This window comes from Perissodus microlepis, chromosome 18 (assembly GCF_051167445.1).
Source record: "Perissodus microlepis isolate ML-2025 ecotype Zambia chromosome 18, ASM5116744v1, whole genome shotgun sequence".
In the NCBI taxonomy this organism is placed as follows: Eukaryota; Metazoa; Chordata; class Actinopteri; order Cichliformes; family Cichlidae; genus Perissodus; species Perissodus microlepis.
Window position 1 is genome coordinate 30,194,614 of NC_140478.1, and position 22,199 is coordinate 30,216,812.

General features: G+C 39.6%; 2 protein-coding genes across 2 annotated transcripts; both read left to right on the forward strand.

Moving 5' to 3' along the window:
- The first annotated feature begins 2,639 nt into the window (after window positions 1-2,639).
- On the forward strand, window positions 2,640-4,903 carry LOC146368175 (tripartite motif-containing protein 16-like). The gene has a single exon (XM_084913685.1). The coding sequence runs from the start codon at window positions 2,867-2,869 to the stop codon at window positions 4,520-4,522; it is 1,656 nt and encodes a 551-aa protein (XP_084769811.1). The 5' UTR covers window positions 2,640-2,866; the 3' UTR covers window positions 4,523-4,903.
- A 3,437-nt stretch (window positions 4,904-8,340) lies between these two features.
- Window positions 8,341-10,056, forward strand: LOC146368176 (tripartite motif-containing protein 16-like). The gene has a single exon (XM_084913720.1). It carries the CDS (start codon window positions 8,356-8,358, stop codon window positions 10,048-10,050), a length of 1,695 nt encoding a protein of 564 aa, XP_084769846.1. The 5' UTR covers window positions 8,341-8,355; the 3' UTR covers window positions 10,051-10,056.
- The last annotated feature ends 12,143 nt before the right edge of the window (window positions 10,057-22,199 follow it).

Below are 22,199 nucleotides of genomic sequence, written 5' to 3' on the forward strand. Positions count from 1 at the left end.
CCCCCGGATCCCCCCACTGACATGACCGCTGCAGCACCGGGCAAACCTCCACCAACCCCACTCCTGCTAAACAGGTGACAACAGAATTAAGAGCGACAGGACTCAGTGCCACTGAATCTTTGGTTTTATTTATTTTCTGCTGTGTTTTAATTGCATGTATTTGAAAGAGTGAGTGTAAAGATACAAAAACAATTATTTTATATGCTGGAATATGCAGAAAATAGGTTTCAGTGTTAAACAAATTTCTACAAGTCAAAGATTGTTGCATATAATTTAATTTTTGCTTGATGCATAAAGTTAAAAGATTAAAACTAACAAAACAAGTTTTAAAAAGAGACTTTTTCATTTGATTACATTTTATATAATAGATTATAAAGAAAAAGTAGAATTGGACATCACTAAGTTTTTGCAAAGGTCTATTGATTTATTACCTATTCGGGTTTTGTATCATGTTTTCAAAAAGTAACTAAGTAACTGAGTAACAAATTACTTTTCTCAGGTAACTAAACCAGCACTGTTGGCGATCATATTCTGTTTCCAAAAGCTGCCAGACATTGTTATTGTGCTGTTTACTCATCCTTGCTCTTTGTCTCTGAACCTCCTCTGTGTGTCAGTATCCTGTTAGCATTCCTCTGGATGAAGCTCCCTTGAAAACATCTCTACCAAATAAACTCAACTTTTAGAAGGATCTCACCTGCCTGCCCACTCTCCATCGCTTCACATCCTATCAGCCCATTGCTCCTCTTCATGAATCCCTGTCCTCTACCCCTCATTCACCTCATGTTAATAAATCTCTTGTGACGGCCTTTTATGTTCCAAACACCAAAAAAGTCCAAGAAAAGGCCATGGGTGGCAACAGGAGGTTTGTTTTAGAACACACTTCTTACTTCATTGTTTAAAATTATATGGCGTTTATTTTGTGGAAAATTACAAACCAAAAAAACCCCAAATAACTTCTTGCAATTTAAAATGAAATGAAAGTCAACTTAATTTTCTTTAACAACTTCAAAAAGTGGTGAAAAAATAATTTTTTAAACCCTCCCGTTGTCCCATCTGAAATTTGGCAAACAAAAAACATCTGTACCACACCCCTCCAGGGTGCTCTTAATCCCTTGATTGATGGGAGGGTCCATAAGCTAATAAACCAATCACTTTCCAAAAACTTTTCCAAAAATAAAATGAATTACAAATTTACATAACAAAAACTAGGTCCACGTATTCTTACAACTTTAAAGAAAAAACAAAAATGAATACAAATTGCGATTTATAAACATTCAACAAAAATGGCCACAGCATCTCTTAAACTTGCCTCTGAGTATTGCATCTGCTTTTACTGCTGCTACTTCTCTTTAACTTCTCTTTAACCTTGTAAAACAAGGAAGCAACCTATGGAATACGCGAAGTCCTGATTTCTTCTATCTGAAACAGTCAATGTATCTCAAAAGGAGAAATGGAAGTAGTGCATGCTCCCAGTGCTAACCACCGTGCCTGAAAGTACTTAGTTACTCATTTGCTTACTTACACTGGACATATTGAGGACCTGGTAGCAGTTCAGAAGGCGTAAGAAGCCCTTTTTGTTGAGACCCTTTTTCTTTTGTTTATTGGCTGGGAGAGAATTGCCCTTTCTTTCTGTTATATATATAGAATAAGGATCACTATGTATGCATCAGTATGACTGTGCAATGACAATAAAGAGTTATCTGATCTTATTGTTAGTGTCATGGTCCTGGGTCTTGTTGACCCAGTGTTTTGAGTTCTCTTGTATTTTTTTGTCATTTGGTGTTACTTTATTATTAACTTCCTAGGATCTGGCGTCCACATATGTGGACATCACACTTTAAGTATAAAAACAATAATAAACACAAAGTTTTGGTTCTATAACATTTTTCTATCATTGCTTTATTATGGATTAGGTGCAAGAGTTGTTACAATGTATAATTAAATAATAGATGAATTAAATAGCAAATTGTGCCTTGTTCTCATATGGACAGCAAGTGGAATGTGATAGATGAGATGAGGAGATGGAAGGAAGAAGAGAGGCAAAGAGTGATTCACAGGCAGAGCTTAGTTTATTTCCCACAGTTTTGTTGCCTTATGGTTCCAAGCGCTGTGACCAATATTTGTGTTTTATTATTATCTCATAACACTTGTTTAATCAGCTACCATCTCTCCTGTAGACTGTTTAATCTCTACAGTCTCAGATCAACACAGCCCTGCCCTCCAGCACTATCAGCAGCAAGAGCAGAAGCAACCCCCCCAAACAGCAACATTGTACCCCATCAGGTAAAAAATAGGCTACATTTGCTTTGCATTGTGCCCACCCGATGACAGTGATATAGTGTGATGTGATTCCATATTAGATTCTTGATGAATGTGCGTTGTTGTTCTTCAGCCTGCTTCTATGAGCCCTTTTTGACTGTGAGCACCCGCCCCTTTAAACATCTCTGCACTGCCCTGACTAAATGTATATATAAACTGTCTCTATGGTTTACAGTCTGAGTCTGACAAGCTGTCAGCTTTTCATTTCTGCTATTTGAATTGTTAAAAGAAACAGAAACTATTCATTTAGCAAAGGTTTGAACAGAAAACAATTAAACACAGAGCCTCTCCCCGCTTTCTGGAATGTTTCACAGCATGAAAACCCTTCCTCTTCTTCCTGCTCTCTAGCTAAGCACCTCCTGTCTGTCCATATCTTTCTGTGTTCCCTCCCCTTTAGATCTACATTATGAAGATGGGTGTAACCAACATGTGTTAGAGCTGGCAGGCCCCATTCACAGCAGCAACACATGTTGTTCAGATCAGAGGTCAGACCAGTTTCTATAATAAGGAAGTGAAACTTACACAATCACTGACACTGAGAGGAGAAATGGCGCAGAAAGGAGTTCAGCTGGACCGAGAAACCTTCTCTTGTTCGATCTGTTTGGATCTACTGAAGGATCCAGTGGCTATTCCCTGTGGACACAGCTACTGCATGAACTGTATTAAAAGCTTCTGGGAAAAAGGGGAGAATAATTTCTACAGCTGCCCTCAGTGCAGACAGACGTTCACACCGAGACCTGTCCTGGTGAAAAACACCATGTTAGCAGTTTTAGTGGAGGAGCTGAAGAAGACTGGACTCCAAGCTGCTCCTGCTGATCACTGCTATGCTGGACCTGAAGATGTGGCCTGTGATGTCTGCACTGGAAGAAAAACAAAAGCCTTCAAGTCCTGTTTAGTCTGTCTGGCATCTTACTGTGAGAAACACCTTCAGCCTCATTATGATGTGGTTCAATTAAAGAGACACAAGCTGGTGGAGCCCTCCAAGAAGCTCCAGGAGAACATCTGCTCTCGTCATGATGAGGTGATGAAGATGTTCTGCCGTACTGATCAGCAGAGTATCTGTTATCTCTGCCCTGTGGATGAACATAAAGGCCACGACACAGTCTCAGCTGCAGCAGAAAGGACTGAGAGGCAGAGAGAGCTGGAGGTGAGTCGACAAAACATGCAGCAGAGAATCCAGGACAGAGAGAAAGATGTGAAGCTGCTTCAACAGGAGGTGGAGGCCATCAATCAGTCTGCTGATCAAACAGTGGAGCACAGTGAGAAGATCTTCACTGAGCTCACCCATCTCATCCAGAAAAGAAGCTCTGATGTGAAGCAGCAGATCAGATCCCAGCAGGAAACTGAAGTGAGTCGAGTCAAAGAGCTTCAGGAGAAGCTGGAGCAGGAGATCACTGAGCTGAAGAGGAAAGATGCTGAGCTGAAGCAGCTCTCACACACAGAGGATCACATCCAGTTTCTACACAACTACCCCTCACTGTCAGCACTCAGTGAGTCTACAGACTCATCCAGCATGAATATCCGTCCTCTGAGCTACTTTGAGGATGTGACAGCAGCTGTGTCAGAGGTCAGAGATAAACTACAGGACATTCTGAGAGAGGAATGGACAAACATCTCACTGACAGTCACTGAAGTGGATGTTTTACTGTCAGATCCAGCAGAGCCAAAGACCAGAGCTGGATTCTTAAAATATTCATGTGAAATCACACTGGATCCAAACACGGCAAACACATATCTGTTATTATCAGAGGGGAACAGAAAAGCAACATTAATGAATCAACAACAGTCTTATTCTGATCATCCAGACAGATTCACCTTTTGGCGTCAGGTCCTGAGTAGAGAGAGTCTGACTGGACGTTGTTACTGGGAGGTGGAGTGGAGAGGGGAAGGAGGTTATGTAGCAGTTGCGTACAAGAATATCAGCAGAGCAGGGAGTGGGAAAGAATGTAACTTTGGACGTAATGACAAATCTTGGGCATTAGATCGTAACAACAGTTTTTGGTACAACAACATCCAAACTCGTGTCTCAGGTCCTCGTTCCTCCAGAGTAGGAGTGTACCTGGATCACAGAGCAGGTATTTTGTCCTTCTACAGCGTGTCTGAAACCATGACTCTCCTCCACAGAGTCCAGACCACATTCACTCAGCCGCTCTATGCTGGACTTTGGCTTGGAAAGACTGCTGAGTTCATTAAACTGAAGTAGTTTCCATTTCATTTTCTCAGAATCATTGTTTTGACATTTTGTGTAATATGTATATATATGTATATATATATATATATATATATATATATATATACACTCAAAATTGGTGGAGAAAATGTGAACCTAATCTCAATGACTATCTGAAGTAGTAGTTAAGAGTACATATTTTCAACTTTCTTCTTCATAAAAAAGAAAGAAGTCAACTTTTACTTTACTTGATTTTGACAACAAAAAAGATTTGATGTAATGATTCATCACAGGTAAAGTTACTCCACATTTTTAAGCATTGGACAAATGACTTTTCTTTGATGTGTCTTAGTTGGATAAGTAGAAGAAAATAGATGGCAATAGATACGGCAATAAATAAATGGATACATGAAAGCTTTAAGGTATTTCTTGTTTCCAGTCTTTCAACTGATTGAATTACATTTTTAAAAACGTATTTACAATTTTTTATGCAATAAAAGACTTTGTTATCATGTTTACGATCAAAGAAGTTATAAGCATTAGTTCTCAATCTAGGAAATGGAGTTGTTACAGCAGAAACCTGAAACATTACTTTTACCAGATTTATTAAAGCTACCAGAATAACTATGAAAACAATTTAAAATAGTTTGAACAAGTAAATACAATGCTGAGCTTAAATCCAGAATAACCTAAACTATAACCACTATGCACAGTGATGCGCAGTCACTCAGTAGGCCACAGGTGTCAAACTCCAGGCCTCGAGGGCCGGTGTCCTGCAGGTCTTATATGTGTCCTTGATCCAACACAGCTGGTTTAAATGGCTAAATTACCTCCTCAACATATCTTGAAGTTCTCCAGACGCCTATTAATGAACTAATCCTTTGATTCAGGTGTGTTGACCCAGGATGACATCTAAAACCTGCAGGACACCGGACCACAAGGCCTGGAGTTCGATACCCCTGCAGTAGGCAAACGACAGGCTCTGGTGGCTCAAGCTGGGGTTGTGCCTCTGGCTCAGGAGGAGAGGGACCCGCAGGTTTGGTCTCTGATACAGGCGGAGGCATGGAAGCCATCTTAGGGGAAGCATCCTTAGAAACATTGTCAATAGGTTATTTTCTAATTTTGTTCCAAGTCACACACAGAATTAATTGAGACAGAACAGTCAATGCTCAGGGACAACACTTTCACTCATATTTAGTCCAGAAATGTTCACGTCACATTTTCTATACCAAACTCACACAACCTCTGGAGGAATTGGCCAGTTTAGAAACACGAACGTAGAATAGAAAAGCCCTTTTTTGTCATCGTACAAGTACAACTAAACTGTAGCTTGACAGTTATACAATCATACAACTGTTATACAACTTCACAGTTATACAGTTCAAAAAAGTTCTTTTTGGACTTTAAACTCACAAAATCAGAATTTAAATAAACATCGGGAACACTGGCAGGTTCAGGAAGAAAATAATCTGTCCTTAGTTTATTTGGCAAGGAAACAGAAAGCACAGACACAGAAAGCTCTGGCCACTCAGAGTGACGCCAAAAACCAAGTTCATGTCAAGGGGTGTGAAAGCAGGACCCAAACACAGGACTGTGCAGCAAACTGTGAACTTATTTATAGTGAATAACAATAATGACAAGAGCAAACAATTCTCTGTGTGTGAGTTTTTGCTTCTTGTGCTTGCTTCCTGTTCCCATGCTGTGACTTCTCAAGTGTCCTTGGTGAGTTTCTTTCCCCCTTGTGGTGTCTATGTACAGAGCGCTCAACTCCCTCCACTCGTGTCCACAACACTCTGGGAAAACAACAAGCAACTGGTAAGTACACACCACTTGTCAACTCCAAAAACACTGTCCCACAATTGCTGGGAAATAACTGATTTCTCTTAACAATCCAGCATCGACTGCAGCTCAGCTACTCCGTTAATTAGCCCTCCAGACGAGGCTGACAGATGCATGTAATTATCCCTCAGGTGCGGCTGGCTCCACTGCAGGGAAAAACTCTCTGGGCCTGATGTTACAGGAAACCCCGGACACCGCCAACAAACACACTCGTACAGATGGAAACGAGGGACTGGGAGAGAACAACAACGAACATATGACAGCAAGGCATGTTAAATAGACACACGGGCGACCAGCGAGGACTGCCTTCCCAAGATAACCCCAGAAATATAAATAAGTCCACAAAAAACACATGAACCCATGACAGTTCATGCATTTATTACTTCTAGGCTGGACTACTGTAATTCATTATTATCGGTTTTCAGTTTGCGGTGCTTTAATGTGCCCTGCAGTGGTCAAATTTGTGTGTGTTGATCATCTATACAGCAGCTTTTTGTCAGTGTGGTTAAACCGAGGGTGACATATTTTCTTCACAAGACGAAGTGCTGCATGACTTTAACTGTGAAAACAAAATATCTTGTTTTTATACTCTCAAGCTGCCTTCTCCTTTTCTGTGAAACAAAGTTCTGAACTCTCTTTCCCCCCCACTAAGATTTAACTGTGAAAAACAGATTCAATACAAAGCAGTAGAGGGCAGTAAAAGACCAATTTAGCTGGTCGTCTATGTTGTCTTCTTTGTCAGAGTGAGGTTCTTGTGGAAGAACACATTGTACCTGTTATGCTTTGCATAATAAAAATATAGCTTTTCTCTTAATATTGTATTTAGGTCCCGTGCTGTTCAAGAAAATAAAACAAAAATGTGAACTTGTAGTATTCACAATATACAGTAACACCCTAACAGTAACTTGGCTCACTAAAGTGGCTTGGATAGGAAGGTAGTTCTCATACTGGCCAATCTAAACAAAGCTATTAAGTTTCATTTGACTAATGAAAAGAGTCACAACATATTTGGTGTGTCATGGTCCTGTCATGGTCAGCGGTATGACTCTTGTGACTCTTGTGTTTTAACAAAGTTATTCCACATGAGCTTGATTTCAGTGAAATAGTTTGACAGTCTGCAATCCTACAGTCAGAGTCTACTGACTGTAGCTGTCAACAGTGAACTTTTACTCTACACATTTTGTGTGTGCTAATCCCATTTGCATCAGTATTAATCAGTGTAGTTACACTGAGGGTGCTGCTGGTCTCCTACTGCATCCTGTATACTTTCTGTACAAGATGAAGAGCTGCATAGATTTAACTGTGACAACAAGGTTTCGGTACCTCCTCTGTAAAATACAGTTTTGGGCTTTCTACAGTCACATCCATGAGATGAGCTTGATTACAATTAGGTTTAACTGTCAAAAAATAAACTTCAGAAAAGAAATTATGATTTGTCATTTTGTGTTGCACTGTGTTGCTTTTATTGTCCGATGAAGGTTCTTTGTTCTGCTTTTGGTTTGTTTTTCTATCTAAAAACTGAAAATGTAGGGTACAAATGCATAATACACAAGTGTTTAAAAAGCCATTTTATCAGCTCAGTTCCTGAAGCGGTCACTAATGTGTCTGTACATCTGCTGTATTTGAATTATTGCAAGGAACAGAAATATTTCATTTAGCAGATATAAAGTAGAAACTGAGAATTAATTAAAAAAAAAAATCTGTTACAAAAGATTTGGACAGAAAAGGGGAATATACAGTCTCCATCCCTCAAATCCATCCCCTTCCTTCAATGAATCACAGCCCTCCCCGATAGCCCTCCCTCGTCTTCTTACTCCCTACATCAGCACCTCCTCTCTGTCTAAATGTTTCCTTGTTCCCTCCCCTTCAAATCTGCATTTTGAAGATGGGTGTAGCATGTGGTGATGTATAAGAGCTGACCAGTCCCATTCACAGCAAACCTTATGTTTAAATCATAGCTCAGATTAATTTGAATCATAAGGAAACTCACAACCATACAATCACGCTCACTAACAGTTAGATAAAAAATGGCGCAGAAAGGAGTTCAGCTGGACCGAGAAAGCTTCTCTTGTTCGATCTGTTTGGATCTACTGAAGGATCCGGTGACTCTTCCCTGTGGACACAGCTACTGCATGAACTGTATTAATGGCTTTTGGGATGGAGAGGAAAATAAGAAAATCTACAGCTGCCCTCAGTGCAGACAGACTTTCACACCGAGGCCGGTCCTGGTGAAAAACACCATGTTAGCAGTTTTAGTGGAGGAGCTGAAGAAGACTGGACTCCAAGCTGCTCCTGCTGATCACTGCTATGCTGGACCTGAAGATGTGGCCTGTGATTGCTGCACTGAAAGGAAAATAAAAGCCTTCAAGTCCTGTTTATTCTGTCTGGCATCTTACTGTGAGAAACACCTTCAGCCTCATTATGATTCACCTACATTCAAGAAACACAAGCTGGTTAAACCCTCCAAGAAGCTCCAGGAGAACATCTGCTCTCGTCATGATGAGGTGATGAAGATGTTCTGCCGTACTGATCAGCAGAGTATCTGTTATCTCTGCTCTGTGGATGAACATAAAGGCCACGACACAGTCTCAGCTGCAGCAGAAAGGACTGAGAGGCAGAGAGAGCTGGAGGTGAGTCGACAAAACATCCAGCAGAGAATCCAGGACAGAGAGAAAGATGTGAAGCTGCTTCAACAGGAGGTGGAGGCCATCAATCAGTCTGCTGATCAAACAGTGGAGCACAGTGAGAAGATCTTCACTGAGCTGATCCATCTCATCCAGAAAAGAAGCTCTGATGTGAAGCAGCAGATCAGATCCCAGCAGGAAACTGAAGTGAGTCGAGTCAAAGAGCTTCAGGAGAAGCTGGAGCAGGAGATCACTGAGCTGAAGAGGAAAGATGCTGAGCTGAAGCAGCTCTCACACACAGAGGATCACATCCAGTTTCTACACAACTACCCCTCACTGTCAGCACTCAGTGAGTCTACAGACTCATCCAGCATCAATATCCGTCCTCTGAGCTACTTTGAGGATGTGACAGCAGCTGTGTCAGAGGTCAGAGATAAACTACAGGACATTCTGAGAGAGGAATGGACAAACATCTCACTGACAGTCACTGAAGTGGATGTTTTACTGTCAGATCCACCAGCAGAGCCAAAGACCAGAGCTGGATTCTTAAAATATTCATGTGAAATCACACTGGATCCAAACACGGTACACAGAAATCTAGTATTATCAGAAGGGCACAGAAAATCAACGTTTGTTTTTCAAGATCATTCTTATTCTGATCATCCAGATAGATTCACTGGATACGAACAGGTCCTGAGTAGAGAGAGTCTAACTGGACGTTGTTACTGGGAGGTGGAGTGGAGAGGCATAGGAGTGTATATAGCAGTTGCATACAAGAATATCAGGAGAGCAGGGACTGTGAATGAATGTATGTTTGGACGTAATGACAAATCTTGGGCATTAGATTGCAACAAAAACAGTTATATATTTTGGCACAACAACATCCAAACTCGTGTCTCAGGTCCTCGTTCCTCCAGAGTAGGAGTGTACCTGGATCACAGAGCAGGTATTTTGTCCTTCTACAGCGTCTCTGAAACCATGACTCTCCTCCACAGAGTCCAGACCACATTCACTCAGCCGCTCTATGCTGGACTTTGGCTTTACACAGATGACTGGTTGATTTTTAAAACAATTGCTGAATTCGTTAAACCGAAATAGACTGTTTCATATTACTGTGGGCTTAAATCTGTATTTTAGCATCATTTTATTTTCTCTTGATCATTGTTGTAGCATTTCTGCACTGCACAGAGATCGGGTGTGAGTAAAACATTATAGGCGGCACCTTGACATCTTCTATTTGTTCTCTTGATGATTTTGAGTTTTTTAAGTGGAGCTCATTCCTGGTTCTGTTTAGACATGGAGGCGATCGCTGGTCATGATGATTTTTATTTACAAAAATATTTCTCCAAATGAAAATGCACTCCAAATTTTTGTGGAATTATTGGATTTCTGTATTTTTATGCTGTTGTTTCTCTTCCACTTCATAAACATTAACAGAGACATCAGCACACCTTCCTTTTTCAGATAGATTTTGTCATCCCTGTGCCCCCATCCCAAATCAACAAACAAATTATGATGAAGAAAACTCTAATTATCATGATAATAATCCATTTATAGATTCATTATGTTCAATGTTTAATGTGTGAAAAAACTGAAGATATTTAGCATAAATAAAACTTTAAACAAAGGCTGTTCTTCTGTCTTCATTCCAAACTCTCACTCAAATCATACAATGAAATGTTAGACTCATCTGAGAGAATAACTGCAGTAGTTTTCCTTCTGAAATGCTACAAAGTTTATGTTTAGAGCAGAAAATCTTCATTCAGCTCTGTGACCTTTCAGCTGCCTTAAATAAAACACCTCCATTAAAGAGAAATTAGCCATGTTTTTTTGTCCTTAATGATTTTCACAAGATATAGGATTTTTGATGTATTCAATTATCACATGTGAAGTTTGTGCATTCCTTCCTGCACATTGACGACTGAAGCCTGAAAACTTCTCAATTCACAATACAATACAATAGAATACAAAGAGGGCACCGTCATCCTCATAAAAAGGATGTAGTTCATGTTGAACTCAATGTGTTTGATTTTACTTCAAACTGATACTTTAGTGTGAGCACCATACTTTACAGCTATCAAGGATATATCAATACTTTTCTGTGATGATGAAAATAAAATAACACATGACACATGTATGTCACACTGTGTGAATGTGACATACATAAGTTAAGTATGTGTTGGTGGGGTGCTCCAACTATGCTGCATAAATAAACCTTATGCATGAGGAATACAGATGAGAATTGATAGCGACTCCGATTCAATTATCGATATCACTTATCAACTCGATTCCTTATCGAGTCTCATTGGCTCCACTTTGAGTGTCACCGCCATCTCTAAGCAGCATATCAAAGACATTACATTCATGCTAATTAATTGCATGCTGTGAGGTCAAATGTTTGTACATGCTAGAGGTATTTCCCCCTCTTTGTTGTGATCAGTGTTGGGGTCATTACTCAAAAAAGTAAAGCAAAAAAGTTATTACACATATTACACAGAAAACTTTTCTTAAAAGAAATGCAGTACGTTACTTAATCAGAGCCAGGAGAAACGCATTTGTTATACTACTTGTTAAGTTACTTTCATGTTACTCTGTAAAATGACCTGAAACACACTGTCTCATAATTACCAATTAACATTTGAACCTTCAGGCTACAGCTCCACACACCAACACAAATCCCTGTCCTAATGAGGACACACGTGATCTTTATCTTAGTCTTTAGGTATGAACACAAAACCTACAACACAAATCAAAGATGAAAACCAGCACAAAGACACTTTAAAGAGATCACCACAGTGACTTTACTGTAGAAACATGAACAAGTAGAAACGGAAGCTGCAGCCTGACTGCTCATCAGTTTGTTACCTGTTGAAGTGGCTTCACCACAAATGACAGCTAATTTTTTCACGATGCTGGGCTGGGGTGAGCATTTACTCAGCTTTAGCGTCACACTGGGTTCCTGGCTAGCTTACCATTAGCATGCTGTCTCTGCAGGTGCAGAGTTGTGTTAGCAATATAATGCAGTTGTTTTTGTCCTGGAGCAGTCTCCACTTTACCAACAGGGTCTCATCCTTTTGTGCAATAAAAATAAAAGCAATGCCCATATGCTGTAAACTGTGCCACTATTTTCCTTCTCCAACACACGGACTGAAATCAACTAATCTTAGTAAGACTGCAAGAACTGATAAGCGGGATCGAAAAGCACACAGATTGCAAGGAATTGGATTCCAAATTCCCATCTCCAATGTGGAAAGGTCAGGGGTGGACATTACACATCAGTATGTCCACAGGGGAAAAAAAATCTCACTCTTACAGTCTCCTTCACTTATTTTTGGGTTTTGCTTTTCCTCACTTCTAGTATGCAGTAACCACTGATCCACCTCAGTTATATGCTCTTTCGCAAGCTAGCTAACATAAACTAGCCATCCATTTTGTTGGAGTTGCCCCAGGTGGAGGACCCTCAAGCACCCCGCCTCCCACCTCTCAGCAAGGGCAACTTCAGACTGTGAGTCCAGCCACTCTTCAGGAAACTGGTGCCAGAGTCCAAGCCATGTGTTCAGGTGAGCCCGACTGCATCTAGTGGGTACCTCTCAACCTTACACACTTGCTCACTCTCCTTCCCCACCAGAGAAGGGACATTCCATCCCCCTGTCGCTATTCTTAGTATCTGGTGATCAGTCACCCAGGGTCTCTATTCTTGCCTGCCGCCCGCCACAGTAAGATAGACTAAAAAGCATAACCTTTGTACCAGTGGTTTTAAACATGCTATAAAAATGTTAACTTTAAACACTTTTTACTTGAATCCAGCTACACAGCGTTAAATTTATGCCAGTTTTTACCCCTTAACCATTAAAGTCTGATGGGGTATTGTTGTCACCCCCATCAGGCAAGTGGCATACATACCCAAGTTTGTGAATGCAATAACTCAAGAATGAGGCGTAGTAGCAATATGAAATTAATACTATAGGTGCATCTACTGAAAATCTCTGACAAGTTTGAATCTCAGTGACCATGACCACAAGACCTGAATCCAGATTTTGCCTACAGCAGTTGGATGGTAGGGTCAAAGTATGGAGAAGTTGCAGGAAACACCATGCTGGTTGGTGTACTGATAGGGTAACAGCTTTCAGGGCAGGTAACGTGTGTGTTCCCATGCTGGAAAATCTAAGCTTGTCATCACTGAGCGATAGACCCCAGAACATCAGGATGGGCGAGCACACCTCCTCCACCCTCATTCAGAATATACGCATCCCACAAGGGTGTGTCCTCAGTCCCCTCTTATACTCACTTTTCACCCATGACTGTTCTCCAGTTCCCACCAGTAACACCATTATAAAATTTGCTGACAACACTGACTCCCCTCAGAAACATTTATACTGGCAGACTTCAGCAGAGAGCCAGTATCATCATCAAGCACCCCTCGCACCCTGGACACGGACACCCCCCCCCCTTCAGGTAAACACCAGAGATCGATCAGGTCAAAGACAAACAGACTCAATAGAAGCTTCTACCCACAGGCTGTCAAGCACGCCCTACCTCCACCCTGATTGAAGGTTAACTGTACTGTTAACACTCATGGACACTTGCACTGTACTTACTTATAAACAGTATTCATTACAGTATAATACAACCAACATTACTATTTCTATTTATATAACTGTATTTATTTTTTTTTACAGTAGCAACCAGCATTCCTATCCGTTACTCAATGTGCAATACCACTGATCACATCGCACCTTATACTGCACTGATCACTACTCCTTACACTGTACCTGCAGATATATTTATATATTTTGTTTCTGTATAACTTGTGCATATCCTTTTGTGTAGATACTTATGTTATTGTGCATTACATACATTCCCTGTGTAGGTACCTCTTAAACTTATTTTATCTTTATTTATGTTATTCTCTTATCTGAGGAATGTGAATGTAAAATCCTACAAGCTGCCAATGGAGAGATACCAAACTGTGTTTCATTGTTCTGGTAACAGTGGCAATAAAGATCTAGCTTATCTTAGATATCAAAATGAGATTCTTCAGCCAGTGGCAATCCCATATCTCCACAGTCTGGGACCAAACTCTATCCTCCAAGCTGTCAATGCTCACCCCCACGTATGAGATTTATCAGAGACTACCTGGAGGGGAGTGCAGAGGATGGAATAAGCAGATGTGCTTCATCTTTCACTGTCAAAGGAGCTTGCAAAGAAAAGCGTCTGGACTTCTTTAAGTTGCTTGAAGACGTTTCACCTCTCATCTGAGAAGCTTCTTCAGTTCTAAGGTCAAATGGTGGAAAGAGTGGAAAGAGTTGAAAGAGGAGTGAAAGAAGCCATCTATGTTCACTGTGAGCGACCATCTTTGAACAGAGGCGGTGGTTTACGACACCAACTGTCTGCCATCTATAATCCAGTTTTGAGTTCCCTCCCCAGACGCCTTAATGCCCACTCACATCCTGGGCCATCTGACCTCAGGAATTCGCATGATAAGGTGGGGCCAGGTTTCACAATGAGCTCACTCGAAACCCTGGCTGATTGGGATTGGGAGAGGTGAAACGTCTTCAAGCAACTTAAAGAAGTCCAGACGCTTTTCTTTGCAAGCTCCTTTGACTATGATGACCTGGATGACTGAGAACCTTCACAGACATTTCATCTTTCACTGTTCAATTCATCTGTTGAAGGTGTTCAGCTCATGTCTGTCAGCTCTCATAACATGAAGTTTAAAACAAAGAAGTTCCATCTGGAACTTCCTTATTTTAAACCAAATGAGTTGCAACAGGAACTCCTTTGTTCTATTGTAAGTCAGCAATGCAACAAGAGCACACAGAGCACACGCATCCATTTACAGTCTTCAAAAGACAAAAGCGTCATTCCATTGCAGATTAGGCAATTTTTAGAATATTTTCTGCTTGATCATCTTTGATTTGCCTAAAATTTTGTCTAAAAATATTGTTTGAGCACATAGTATGATTGCTATGACACTTCAAGGTTATATATCAAACACTTTTCAAAATATATTTCTACCAAACAATTTCTGTCAACCCACTTTTGGGCCTCTTTTTGACACATTCAGCCGTCTGCTGTGATGAAGGTTCTCAAGATTTTCATTAAACAGCTTTCCTTCAGGAAAAAGAGCATGATAACACATTGATAAGCATGGTAAGGCATTATTAGGTAATACAGAATAAAATGCAATAATAAAAGGCAATATCTGATTCCTCTGTCAATCAATTCATGGATTTACTAAACTGGATTAATAGCTGGAAAGTAACTTACTGTGCTGTGATTTTGATCTTCAAAGTCACAACACATGCACGGTAGTGCAGTGGTTAGCACAAGTCAGACACTGATGCTGGACAAGAAACCCTGGCTTGCAGTCTCCACTCTAATTCATTCTTAAAGTGTTCCATTGGGTTGCTTGGACCAGTGGGCCTTGCTTTGTGCACAGTCATTTTGGATCAGGAAAGGGCCATCCAGCTAATATGTATGGCATGTTCAGGTGTTTGATTTTATACAACTGTACCCAAGCAATTGATTGGAAAGCTGAATTCAATTATTTTGATGGTTGATCAAATACTTTTGGCAATATACTATAGATTAGTGAATGGTTCCCATTGCTGACCATGTGTGCTACTTGTTTTTAAACCTTTTATTAAAAAAGAAAAATTCTGCTAAAGTTTTGTAATCAGTGTGACACACACAGCAAGTTCATGTAATGTAGCTGCAGGTTTACATTTCAGACTGCATAAAAAGACAACAGTAACTTTTAATGTATTTAATTTTATTTTATATAGAGTTCTGAAATCTAGAACACAGGTTTTAAACCATGTAAGGTATCAGATAATTTACCCGTCAGCCTCTTAAGAAGTGGAAACGTTTGTGCTAAAGGATGACAGTCATAACTTGAACTTCTTTGTTTTAAAACAAAGAAGTTCCTCCTTTGATTTAAAAGAGGAAGTCTGAAATTGGAAAGATGCCCAAAGACTGTCATGGAACAGGATGTTGTAAGAAGTGCTTTCTATTTCAGGAAACAAACTCTAATCAACAGATGAGCTTTGTCACTGTTGGGTCAGCATAAAAATGTACATTCAGTGGTGCATTCAGAGCACTTGGAGCTTATCAGTGTATTCAATCGAAGCTGTAGCGCAGGTGCAGTGGAGCTTATGGAAAAAATGTATTGTGTAGTATTGTCACGGTGCAGACTGATGTACATATTTTACCTGACAGACACAATGCCTTGTGTCTCCAGAGTAACATCAGCCCTGCTTTTCATGGTTTTGTCTTTGTCATCCCTTAGTCACAGCTGGGTGTCTTCACAAACAGCTCATTACAAACTGCACACATACATTTTTCTATTTTACTCCTGGCAGTTTGGAGCTTTGTGGGAACTGGAGTTAGAGGTGGCGGATTTATCCAGATATCAATAGTCCAGTCCATATTTTGTTTCTATCTGGTAAGTCCAGCATGCACTATGAAAAATGTCTGAAATTTTTTTGTTTTAACTGTCACCTATATTTTATTTATAGATTTTTATTGTATTTATTCATTTATTTTTATTTATATATTTGATCTATTTATATTTATAGCACATTTAAACAACAAAAGTTGACCCAAAGTGCTTTGGAGACCGTCCAGCTCCAAAAACCCATTTTCATGTTGTTGTTTTTTTCTGGAAGCTGGAAGTTGTTAATTATTGTGGAAAGAAAAAAACAGTGATTTATTGGTCAATAAAATTAGTTCAAAATTTGCAAACTGAGCTATATCATAAATCACGAGACACTGCTTTCCTTTATATAAGTTATGGTTATGATCCAAAGTTTGGGTGCAAAGATTGATTAGGGTGACATAGGTTCAGATGTCAAATACTTTTCAAGACATACTTTTTGAAAAATGGTCTGTTGACCCACTTTCACTTTATTTCACATATTAAAGATAAAATTCTGAAATTTTCACCGGCCTTTCTTACCATCTAAATGAACCAAAGATCTGTAATTTTGGATAAATCCATTGACAAATACCCGAGTAAAAATATGAAGAAGAAAAAAGTCCAGCTGTCATGGAAGTCACAGAAAGGAAGACTCACTCACAGGACACTGAGTAATGTTTACGTAGGTTTTACAGGTTGCTTTGAAGTGCCGGAAAAAGAATCATTTTCTAAGATGCAATTTATTCTGAGAGAGTCGGTAACACTGTGGGCACAAACACACACTGTCACACTGTTACAAATACACAAGGGCTTCTGAGACACTGGAGTAGTTTGCACAGAATCACAGGTTAGATCTGAAAACGACTCTATGGATTACATGAAGAAGCCAATAACCCTTTGTAATGCAACAGTCGGGCAAAAACTGAGGAATTGCTTGAGCCTAAAATAGGCAGTCTGATAACCACATGAGGAGGAGGTATGTTAATCAGCAGTATTTAACAAGTGAGGGTTTGCCAGGAAGGCGGGGAAGCTGGGAAGTACCGCCTCTGAAAGAGTAAACAAAACACGCCCACAAACATATATGCATACAAAGAAAGGGAGGAAAAAATAGGGCTAGAGAGAGAGAGAAGGTATGCCAGCGCAGGAGGTCTCAGTGACCACGACACCAGCACTTAAGCAAAGTTCCATATTTGATAACACACTAATAAAAAAACATAAAGACCCACAATATTACAATATTTGAAAGCACCCCCCAACAATCTCAGCACCCTTTATGAGCAAGCACTTGGTGACAGGGAGAAAAACTTACTTTAAGGAACAGAAAGAAACCAGCCTCAGGGAGAGGCAGCCATCTGCCTTGACCAGTTGGGTGTGAGGGGAAAGAGAAGAGAGCAGAGAGAGACGGGATACAAGCAAACACAGGAGAGAGAACCAGAGTTTAATAATTGAATGACTACCTGTGTTTGTCCTGCATGTCCCGCCTCTTCCACTATGACAGTTCAGTTTAATTCAATTTTACAGTCGCCTTAAGGCCATCTGCTGCGACCAGTTGGGGTGAGGGGAGGAAGACAGGACAAAAGGCATGCTGTGGAAGAGAGCCACAGATTAATAACAAGTAATGTTTCAATGCAGAGAGGTTTATTAACACATAGTGAGCGCGAAAGTTGACTAAAGAAGAAACCCTCAATGAATCATGGGAATCCCTCAGCAGCCTATTGCTGTATAACTAAAGGAGGATTCATTGTCACCTGATCCATCGCTAAATAAACGCTTTAGCAAAAGGGAATCTACCATAGGGTCCAGTTCTCTTTAACCCAAATTAAATAAGCTGGATGGATGGATTTTATCCAACATGAGTATGATAATTAACTGAAATATTTTAAAATTAAATTCTGCACACATGTAAAGACAAAGTTGAGGACGGAGCATGTGGAAATTTACATATCCTCTTGGCTGAGAAAAACAAAAATATGAGGTCATTGTTCCAATCCATTGCCTCATGTTGACTGTTGAGTGAAATTAAGAGGTTCATGCATGTCCTTAAACGCCTTGAGGCGAATGCTGTTGTAATTCGGTGCTATATACATAAAGTTGAATTTTAAAAAATAAACAACTGAAAACCCTGCCAGCTATGCTTTCTGTCTGTGTGTCAGTGTCACTGTTTGCCAAATATTTTGTTGTTTAGTCTTTGAATAATAAAGTCTGTACAAAGCTTTAAATTGAATCAGCCTGTCTTGCATTCAGAACGGCTCTGAATGCAAGACAGGCTCTCTTTTATTTGATTTTAGGGAAGCCAACATATTGGCCCAGGCCTCGCTGAGATGGCTGCCAGATGGAAAAAACTTTAACAAACTGTGACACTAAATGTTTGAATATTAGTTGCACCAGGAATAGATTAAAAAAAAAAAAAAGAATGTGATTTTTAAGGTTAACGTTAAATTCAGAGATGTACTCCTGTACAAAATGTCTGATTTAGGAGTAAGAATAAAAATGTAATTGAGGAAAAAGGAACTTAATTTGGAGTTGAGAGAAGGAAGCAAATGTTTGTTTTGAAAGTTTTTAAATCCTAAAACAATTAGCCACTCGTAGAAAGCACCATGGTCTTTTCAATATTGCTGCCATTTACAATAGTTCAGTTCAGTCAGACTTTTCTAAAACACCCAGAGCAAAAACTAAAAAATAATATGCTTGCATCAGTTAACAGGAGTCATACATGGTCTTACAAAAAGTGTCAACTGAACTAAACAAAAGAAAAAACATGTCTGTGAGTTTACAAATGTTCTGTCTCCCCTCTAGCTTGCCATCAATTGCTCACATCATCATGCCCCTCTCATCTCTTCTTCCCATCTATCTTTAATTGAAACTAGCAATTAATCCTGAATTCAGACATACTTTGTTTTTCATGTGCGTGCACCATCATGGCATCTGTTGGCACTTTTTGTAAGACCATGTATAGCAACTCTTAATTGATGCAAACATTAGTTTTGCCACGGTATTGGATCAGTGACCCAGTGTTTTCCGTTTCATATTATTAATCTTTGATTTTATGATGTATCTTTGTTAGTTCTTAGGTTTTGGTTCTGTGTTTGTATTGTGCTTCTGAGGTCAGTCTATGCATTTCCTGTTTTATTGTGAAGGTCTGTGTCTGATGTCAGTGTGTTCAGTTTACATTTCCCCTGTCTCGTCGGGTCAGTTAGGTTCAGCTGTGTCTCCCTCTGTTTGTACTTATACTGTGTGTCCTCTTGTGCTCGTCGCTGGTTAGTCTGTGTTATTTCCCTGAGTCTCCCTGCGTCTCCCTTTCAGGTCTGTGTTGTTAGTTTTTTCCAGTTTAGGTTTTTCTTAGTTTCCGTCCACGCCTTCACAGTTTCTGTTTGTATCACCCACCTTATGAATAATACTCACTTGCATCTCAGCCGTGCCTGCATCTTGGGTCCTTACTCTCACACACCACACGGCTTACCTCAGCAAACTGTGACAATTTGTGATTTGTCCTCTGAATGCTTTGTTATAAAACAGTTGAGTCAGAACTTTCAGAAATTCTTATAAAGTCTGCAGTTGACCAGTTAGGACCAAAATTCAATATTTTTCCATTTGTTTTGAAAACTATTACAATATATCAGGTGAGGTGGTACAACCTCAGGTCATCAGCATCATCAGTTTCCTCACCATCCACAGCTCCTTAAGAATCCTCTGATCTACTGATATTACTGCTTGCACTGATTAATCCTGATCCATCTTTTTGTTTTTCTAGCAGCCAATAATCATAACAGAGAAAACTCTTTATTAACGAGATTTTGTTCTCACCATTTAGTACATTTAGAAATTAAATCTGTAATCACATACACATTTGTCTTTTTGGCAGAAAAAATACTTTTGTTGTTTTTTTTCCCTAAATCTACAAACATATTAGAGGCTGTAAAACTGTTATTATCATGATAATAATCAAAGTATAGATAATTCAATTATTAATATTGAATGCAATATGTAACTCAATATTTAATACTTAAGGTGCAAACAAACTGAAGATATGTATAATAAATAAACTTTGATCAAAGTCTTCTGTCTTCAGCCGATTCTTTCAGTTCTGTTTTTACTTATTCTGATTAGAAAAATGTTCTGTCAGTAAAATCTAAAAACTGTGTTGGACAATTTTCTATCACTATTTTCTATATTTTTTCAGTGTGAAGCTGTCACAAACCAGGAGAATTCTCTGAGTGCTGTAAACTTTAGTTCCCTAACCATAGAATCTAGTAGAAATTGCATCGCTTTAATCAAGATATTATAGATTTTGGATATAGATTTGAAATAAATAAATAAAAGGTCTATGATTACTCTTGAGTAATGAAAGGAGCATAGACCAGAGAAAAACTTAAAAACGTCCTTTTCTACAATCTTGCTATCTGTACAATTTAACTTAATAACTCCATAAACTGGTTATGGAGGTTTTTTTCTGTCGACTTGTTTTTCTAAATGACTAAAATAATGGAAATTATTTTCTCCATCTTAAATCCACTTGGCCTTTGATCTAATAAAAGCACTTTGAAGGTACACGTCATGTGATGGTCCTAAGTCTTCTGACTCAGTGTTTGTGGTTAATTTATATTTTTTGATTATTTTTACTCATTGGTTTTGGTTCTCTTTGTTGTTTTCTGCTTTTGTTATATTCTTCGTCCTAGGATTTAGGTTTCTGTTACTTTGTCTTTCCCGTGTTCCTCGTCGAGTCACTATGTCTCAACTTCTAGTCTGCGTCTTTGTGATTGTCTCATGTTTCCTGTTTTATTTTGACGGTCTCATGTCCTATGTCAGTGTATCTAGTTTTGCGTCCCCATGTCTGACCATGTCTAATTAGTCCCAGCCGTGTTTCCCTCCTGTTTTCCATTCCCTCGTCACTCCCTTGTGTATTTAAGCCGTGCTTTCCTTTGTCCTTCGTTGTGTTGTACCACTCCATGTGCTGTGTGTGATCGCTGTGTTGCCGCTAAGTACTAGATTTAATGTTTTCTATGCGTCTATTAAATTATTATCCATTATAAAGCCATTAATCATATCATTGTGTTGCTGTTTCCCTAATTTTGGGGGACATCTATCCATCACTCATTTGTTCCAATCACCACCCACGAGAAAATGATCAGCAATACAATGTTTTAAGATCTGATACCACGTTAGTAACCTCTTCAAGGAGAGTTTTGTTTAGTCAGTCATTGTTAAAACCATACCCAATTATGAGGTGCACATTATCAACTGTGTTTACTGCTGTTAACCACTGTCCATTCTGTCAGTGCTGTGTGTCACAACGTGTTAAAGCATGTCGCCACTCCTCCACATCAATTTCAATCATGGTTGAAGAGAATCCTATCACATTGTGGGATAAGCGATGGACGGAGGGAAATTTACTGCAGTGACAGAAATCCTAAACTTGGAGGAGTGTGACAGCCGTGGCCAACTCGAGAGAAAAGGGCTCAAATGCAGGATGCAGACGGAGCACTGGCAACGATTAAGTGACAGTTAATTTACAAACAAGTGTTTATACAACGACTGTGAACTGTGGGCAGTGAGTATAAACTTGTGCCGTGAACAATGCCAAAACTATGGAGCACTTATGCAACCTGAGCTATGCAAACAACAAGAGAGACTTCAACTGTGGAAACTGCAGTTCTTTGATTTTGGGGCCAAAGGGAGAGTCAGACTGGATGGCAGGGTCCGGGGGGGGGGGGGCGGAGTCACTGAAATAAGAGTAAATGGTTCCAGGACAATGCTGGCAGTTATTGGTTCTGAATGTTCCTTTTAGCTGCTTAATTGCCGCAAGTGGATCCGTAGCATGGAGGGGAGA